This window comes from Lipotes vexillifer, unplaced genomic scaffold (genome assembly GCF_000442215.2).
Source record: "Lipotes vexillifer unplaced genomic scaffold, Lipotes_vexillifer_v1.1 scaffold163, whole genome shotgun sequence".
NCBI classification, from domain to species: Eukaryota; Metazoa; Chordata; class Mammalia; order Artiodactyla; family Lipotidae; genus Lipotes; species Lipotes vexillifer.
In genome coordinates, this window is record NW_006788722.1 from 1,120,568 (window position 1) to 1,128,274 (window position 7,707).

The 7,707-nt window shown below is 39.5% G+C and overlaps 1 protein-coding gene across 1 annotated transcript in view; it reads left to right on the forward strand.

Moving 5' to 3' along the window:
* The window catches only part of CNGB3 (cyclic nucleotide gated channel subunit beta 3), a 150,192-nt gene that overhangs the window by 72,130 nt on the left and 70,355 nt on the right, over window positions 1–7,707 (forward strand). Inside the window, exons 4-6 of the mRNA XM_007461739.1 lie at window positions 2,599–2,744; window positions 4,492–4,620; window positions 5,498–5,706. Of these exons, the coding sequence (XP_007461801.1) occupies window positions 2,599–2,744; window positions 4,492–4,620; window positions 5,498–5,706 (484 nt within the window). The remainder of the gene's footprint in view (window positions 1–2,598; window positions 2,745–4,491; window positions 4,621–5,497; window positions 5,707–7,707) is intronic.

Consider the following 7,707-nt stretch of genomic DNA (forward strand, 5'->3'; position numbering starts at 1 on the left):
AAAAAAAAGTAAGTGGCAAGGCAGTGAGTGCAGATACGGTAGCTGCCCAGGAATTTCCTGAAATGCTTCAAGAAATTATTGATGAAGGCACGTATTTGCCCAAGCAGGTTTTTAATGTGAATGTGGCAGGACTGTACTGGAAGGGGATACCAGACCAAAGTTATATCAGAAAGGAGGAAAAGTTGATGCCACCCTATAAAGCAGCAAAGGATAGGCTAATTCTGTTGTTTGGTGACAATACTTCTGGTGATATGAAGCTGAAGCCTCTCTTAGTTTATCATTCAGAGAACCCAGGAGCCCTTAAAAACATAGCCAACGGCTCTCTTCGTGTTGTGTGGAAGAGTAACCCCAAAGCCTGGGTTACACAGGCCATTTTCCAGGATTAGTTTTTCCACCCTTTATCCCGGAGGTAGAGTAATATTGCTTGGAGAAGGATGTCCCATTCAACATTATTTTGCTGCTGGACAATGCTCTGGGCCACTTCCCATTCATGGACAACTTTCATTCCAGCATCAAAGTAGTGAATCTGCCACTGAATATTTCGTCGTTCATCCAACCCATGGACCAGGGAGTTATAGGGACTTTCAAGAAATATTTATGTCACACTTTTCATCAGGCAGTAAAGGTGAGTGACAAATCAGGAACAACCTTGTGACAATTTTGGAAGGACAATAACATCTACAAGGCCATAAAAAAAACCATTGACTTTGCTTGGCATGAGGTTACAGCCGTCACCATGAATGGGGTTTGGAAGAACCTTTGCCCACAGTTTGGTCGCGATTTTTGTGGATTTGAGAAGGTGGATGAGGAATCCAAAGAGGTCTTCAGCAACTTAGTGACTCTCAGTGAGAAGCTGGAGCTAGATCTGCAAGAGGACAATTTCACTGAGCTCCTTGCTGTGCAACACAAGGAGCTTGCTAATGAAGACCTGATGGAATTGGAGGCCCAGAGGAAGGACAAAGAGAGACAAAAGGAAGAAGAAGTAAGTGAAGAACGAAAGAGATTCATGATGCAGGGAATGGCAAGGGGATTTTCTTTATTTGAGGAGTCACTGTTAGTTTTTGAGTCACAGGACCCGTGCATAGAATGGTACATGAAGGTTGCAGCAGCCATTCAGAATGTAATACAGTGCAACCGTGTCATTTATGATGAGAAAAAAAGAGCTACTACCCAGACATCACTGGATAATTTTTTCAAAAGAGTAGATAGAATTGAATCCAGCAAGGAACCAAAGTATGTGCCATCAACGTCAGGTGTGAGTGAAATTTCAGCTTGCCCTCTGTCTCCTATCGCTGACAATCCTTCAGCTCTACCATCTCCCACCTCCTTTCCCTCCTCCAGTCAGTAACTCTTCCTGCCTGTTCTCTCGATGCCAGCCCCTATATGCCAGCTGATGTACTGTACTACTGTACTTTTCAAGGTACTGTAATGTAAAACTGTAAATGTTTTCTTTATTTTTTGTTTGTTTTTAATGTATTATTTGTGTGAAAAAAAAGTATTATAAACCTAATACAGGACAGTACTATATAGCCAATTGTGTTAGTTGGGTACCTAGGCTAACTTTGTTGGACTTATGAACAAATTGGACTTAGGAACATGCTCTTGGAATGGAACTCGTTCATATGTAGGTGACTTACTTTATGTTATGCTTTATATGTTTTCTTAGAAGGGAAGCTCATTAAAGCACACTAGATATATTAGTTTTCTACTGCTGAATAACAAATTATGGCAATTTTAGAGACCTAAAACAACACCCATTTACTAGCTCACAGTTTCATAGATCAGAAGTCTGGGTGGGCTTGGCTGGGTTCTCTGCTTAAGGTCTTACACAGCTGATATCAAAGTGTCAGCCAGGCCTGGCTGGGTTCTTACCTGGAGGCACCAAAGAAGAATCTCCTTCTAATCTCATTCAAATTATTGGCAAAATGCCGTTTTTTATGGTTGCAGGACTGAGGTCCTTATTTCCTTGTTAACTAGCCAGGGATCACTCTCAGCTCCTAGAGGCCTCATGCAATTCTTATCAGGGGACCCTTTTCTCCTTCAAAGCCCAAAACAGAGAATTTCTCTCAAGTAAAGTTCTGCTTGTGCTTCAGATCTCTGACTTTTTCTTCTGTCACCATCTGGAGAAACTCTCTGCTTTTAAAGGGCTCATTTGGTTACATCAGGCCCAGCTATATAATTTCCTTATCTTAAAATCAACTGAGCCACATAACACAACTAATTATAGGAGTAAAATCCACCATATTAATTTTCCCTGGGACTATGCAGGACATGTACACAAAGGAGCCATCTTACAACGCTGCCTATTTTGTCAACTATAGCTTTTTTTCTTCTCACTATACAGTCTAATGGCAGAACCACAGTCAAGAATACTCATTTGCTATTTCTGGATTCTAATTTTTCAATGGCAAATCTGTATTGCATGAGCACTATTTCCATCAAATTTAATGCTTAAGTTGTTCTATCCAATTGCAGAAAGGAGCAGTTAATAATCTTGGGTATATAAGGAAGGTGAAGAGACTTAATCCCTTCCCTGCATGTTTCTCCTCATGGGTCCAACTCTGTCACCATTTTTTTCTTCTCATTTAGTCCAAAAAGCAAACCACTTGGAGCCCCTGTTATTAATGAGTATGCCGATGCCCAGCTACACAACCTAGTGAGGAGATTGCATCAAAGAACAGATTTCTACAAGAGAAAGTTGGTGGAAGGTGATATGTCCTCACCTGAAGGCAGCCCCCAAACTGGTGAGCAGTGTGACCTCAAAGTACCAGGAAAAAGGAGGTTATGAGTGGACATGTATTTTGCAAATGTTTTAGTTTGGGGTTCCCCAAAAGCCAACCCCAAGACAATGATTTAGCTATAAATATTTTATATTGAGGGTGCTCCAGGAGGTGAGAGTGGGCAAGAGAGACAGAGAAGGGAGTTAAGACAATAAAGGCGTGTTAATGAAGTGTTACTGCTGTGGGCCACTGGGGCTTGAGCCAGCTGAAAATCTGTGTGGATGACACATCAGAATTATCCTGAAGAAAGAGGAAGCTGGGGTATCAACCCATCAACTCCTGTCCTTCGTTGGCTGAGGGTTGCTGCTGGGGAATGTTGCTAATACTCCAGCATTTTAAGCAAGCCAGCTGGGAGAAATCCCCGAGGCAGAGAGATGAAGGAGCCTTCTGCACATGACCTCTGGCCCACAGAATATGCACAGGCCAACAACAATATCTGTTATAGAAAGTTTTATTGTAAATATTAATTAATAATACCCATAGTAAACAAAGCACTTATAATAAGAATACAAGAATACTACCTGAGTACACAACACAGCAAAGGACATCAGTGAACTAGTCACATAAGGAGAGAGACAATTATCAGTCTATCTAATAATTACAGAAATGTGCTTATGAAAAATTAATAAGTACAATAAAGTAGAGCACAAAAGTGATATATATGTCATATATACATAGATACATGGTGTATATATGTATATATAGTATATATACATATATATACCATGATTACATCTATATAAAATGTTTATAGCCCGCACACCGCGATGAAGAGTGGCCCCCACTCGCCGCAACTAGAGAAAGCCCTTGCACAGAAACGAAGACCCTACACAACGAAAACTTAATTAATTAATTAATTAATTTTAAAAAATCTTTAACAAAAAATGTTTATAAATGTATAGCAAAAGTAGAGAAGAAAGTGTGTTGTTTAATAACAGATAAATAAAAACAAAATTGTTAATTATATAGGATGGAGTTGAGGATTTCCTTATAATTCTGTAGGAAGAAAGTTGGATTTTCAAAATAAACTATGTATTATATATAGTTTCTTTTTAAAGAGAAGCGTCTAACATATAGTCATTATAGCTTGATAAAGATTTGTTGTAAAGAATATTTTGAGCTTTACTTACCCATAACTGGAAGGATATAAATGAAGCTAAAGAAGCAAGAAACTAGGGGACTACCCTAGTGGTCCAGTGGTTAAGGCTCTGCCTTCCAATGCAGGGGGTGCCGGTTCAATCCCTGGTCAGGAAGCTGAGTTCCACATGCTTTGCGGCCAAAAAAACAAAACATAAAACAGAAGCAATATTGTAACAAATTCAATAAAGACTTAAAAAAAAAAGAAGCATGAAACTGAAACCTGTGGAATGGTGCACATTTGTAATGTTTCTGTTCAATGTAAATCCAAAGCACTAATTATTTATGCTCCAAAATGTGTGGGAATGAAACTTGTATTTAAAATATCCTATTTGTATAATCTTTGGGACACTTAATTTAAACTTTAAACCTGCTATTTATTTCCAACTTTTGATGTTTTCATTACTTAGATATTTTCACAAATGGCAATATTTTAAATGTCATGAAATGCCTCATCTGCCTGTATTGAGAGGGGAAGATTTTGGAATGTTTTGATTCCAAGAAATCCAAGCTTTTTTCTCATTAAGCTAACCTAACCTCTTAAAAATGTTTTCATCTCTTTTTTCCTATAAAGCAAAGCCCACAGTTGTATCATCAACACAAGAAAGCAGTGCTAAGCTAAAAGAAGAACATTATCAGAAGGTGCCTCTAACAGAGTACCTAAAGCGAATCAGACTTCCAAAAAGCATAGATTCATACACAGGTACCATCAAATGGTGGATTATCTCAGTGGGAGGGCTGGCTGTTACCAAGAACACCTGAAACCCAAAGTCACAGAGAGCTTCCATTTTCTCTAGCCAGTGTTCTGAACCTATCTAGAAAGCAGAATTTAAGCTGTATTATCTGCAATGTGCTGTTTTCCCCTTTCCAGTGAAGATGAGATAAAAATATTCCCGTGTGTTTTTTAAATAGTCCAGGGCCTGTCCTGTCCCTAATTAACTTCTAAAAGAAGTCCCAAAGCATTAAGTAATATGTTCACTGAACAGCCCCCCAAAAAAATCATTATAAAATGTTTGTCTTCTTCCATGGCTTCACACAGTTAATTAATCCAATTGAACAAATCCCCTCCTACAGCTTCCCTTGGGCAGAGGAAAGCCCTATGTACAGGGTCATGGACTGCCTTCACTGGCTGTTTTGCCCCCTCCCCACTTCAGTCACACCCTTGTGGGCAAGATGTGACCTTTGGCTCACAAGCCCTGGGTGATCCTGCAGCTTAATTACCAACCAGCATAAAGCCCTTTGAGTCAGTTCTCCTGGACACAGTACCTCTGACTTTTCCCTGGGTTCCCCTTTCCTGATCTAAATAGTACAGTCACTCATGGGGACAGACTCGGTGGCCACTTCTCTAGGAGACAGGAAGAACACTCTTTAATGTCAGAAAAGTTGATAAGATGACTTATCCCTCGTAAACCCCAGTGCCTCGACTCTAGGGGCAGAATTGTACTGAATGTTTTAAACAGTCTCTTATACAAATTGCTTATCTCCAGAAGGTAGTGCCCCAACTTTACCAAACTAAGCAACAGAATTATTTTAATGTTTTTTACATGCCATGTGGATTACTCCAGTCTCTATTTTTCTAGATCGATTCTATCTCCTGTGGCTCTTGCTTGTCACCATTGCCTTTAACTGGAACTGCTGGCTTATACCGCTGCGCATCATCTTCCCATATCAAACACCAAACAACGCACGCTACTGGCTTATTACGGACATCATATGTGATACCATCTACCTTTTCGATTTGCTGTTAATCCAGCCCAGACTCCAGTTTATTAGAAGAGGAGACATAATAGTAAGTAGGGCTCAGGAGAAGCACAAACTGACAAAGGAATATCAGATTGAACTACAAAAAAACAAATTAACAGCATTGTGTTATTTAATGTCTGACTGATTGTCTGCATGTATGGGTCTAACCACTGGAACCACCAGTATAATAGCAATAATAATAACAACAACAATAACAAAACAACCACTGAGCACTCACCACGTGCTGGGGACCATGCATCTCCCTGTACCTTAGTTTCCTCATTTTAAAAATGGGAATAACAATAGTACCTTCATAATACTGATGAGAAGACTGAATGAATTAATGCAGGTAGGGTGCCTGGAACTGTGTCTGGTGCCTATCTTCTTTTCACTCTTCACTTTCCAGATTCATCACACCTCATTCCTCATCATCAAATGCAGTGTTTGGTCCACTCCAGAAATATCATTCTTACCCTTAGGAGAAATCATCTTCCCCTGGATTTATTCTCACTGTTGAGGGAATTTCAGAGCCAATCCAATCAATCTAAGACATAAAGAGAAGACTATGTTTTCACAAGTACACACCCAAATCGTACAGCCTCTTATACCCTGCACCCCACCCCCGGGCCCTTCCCCAGCTAACTAGAACAATGCTTCCTTTCCAACTGATGTCCACTGTGATATCCTCATCACAGTCACAGTGAGGGCTTCATGGAACAGATCCTCCAATGTCAAGGTAGGAAGAGCAGAGCAACCAAGTATACAGCACCTTGGGTTCATATATGTTTTTGAAGAAGAGAGATAGTCTCCTTAATCTCCGGAATATTTTCTTTTGAATTTCCAGATGATTTTAATTTAACAAAAAGCTAAAAGGAGTTTGGGTTATTTTTTTCTTTAAAAAATACTATTTGTGGGCTTCCCTGGTGGCACAGTGGTTGAGAGTCCGCCTGCCGATGCAGGGGACAGGGGTTCGTACCCCGGTCTGGGAAGATCCCACATGCCACGGAGTGGCTGGGCCCGTGAGCCATGGCTGCTGAGCCTGTGCATCCAGAGCCTGTGCTCTGCAATGGGAGAGGCCACAACAGTGAGAGGCCCGCATACCACAAAAAAAAAAAATATATATATATATATATATATATATATATATATATATAATTTGTTGAGGAATGCCCCCTATATTTGAAATATTTTCTAGGAAGAAATTCTAAAGGCAAGAGCTAAAGCTATAGCAAAAATTTATTCAAAATATTCCTTGCGTGGACTTCAGTTAACTCACCAGCATGATCCCCTAAGTTCACTGGCAGTTTGATGAATGAAGATGATGTGTACAAATAAGAAATAACACCCAAAAAGGGGGGCACTAATTTCAACCTCCATTAGATGCACAAAGGAGGGAGAAAATCAATATTTGACAAATGGAAAATGACAAAATCAGTAAGGAGAGACTTTTATTTTCAATTTTCTAAGAGGTCTTTGCACACAATGGAGTGTTAAAACCAAGAAAAATAACCAATAAAAACACACTCAATGGGCTCTATTTAAAATGCATTATCACAAGCTACAAATATAGAGCAGGAACTAATTGCTTTGTTTGTTCAAATGAAGTTTAATGGCTTCTTTAATGTAGAGTAGGTAGTTTTAGCCTTTAAACTTGATTACATTTTGCTAAAAGGACTATGCAATTTGAGTATCCAACCTGAAAGTCTCACTACATTTAGCTATCTATGCGAACTTTGTTTTACACCATCAACTTATTCATTCATTCATCCATTCAACAAACATTTATTAAATACCTATAGTTGACAGATATTCCAGAACTGGAGGATGGAAATATCAATTCCCCAAGGGCTTGAGGGAAAACAGATACCAGATTGAGGTGCTAGAGGCCACAACAGAGGGAATTGGGAGGGTTTACAAGTTTTCCACAGCATTTATGTGAAGTATCTTTCTTCTGATAATGGTGCTGCACAGAGAACAGAACTTTGATTCAAGGACCAACAAAAGGAGTCTCTTATTTAAAATGTCCTTTATAGACAGCAGGAATAGA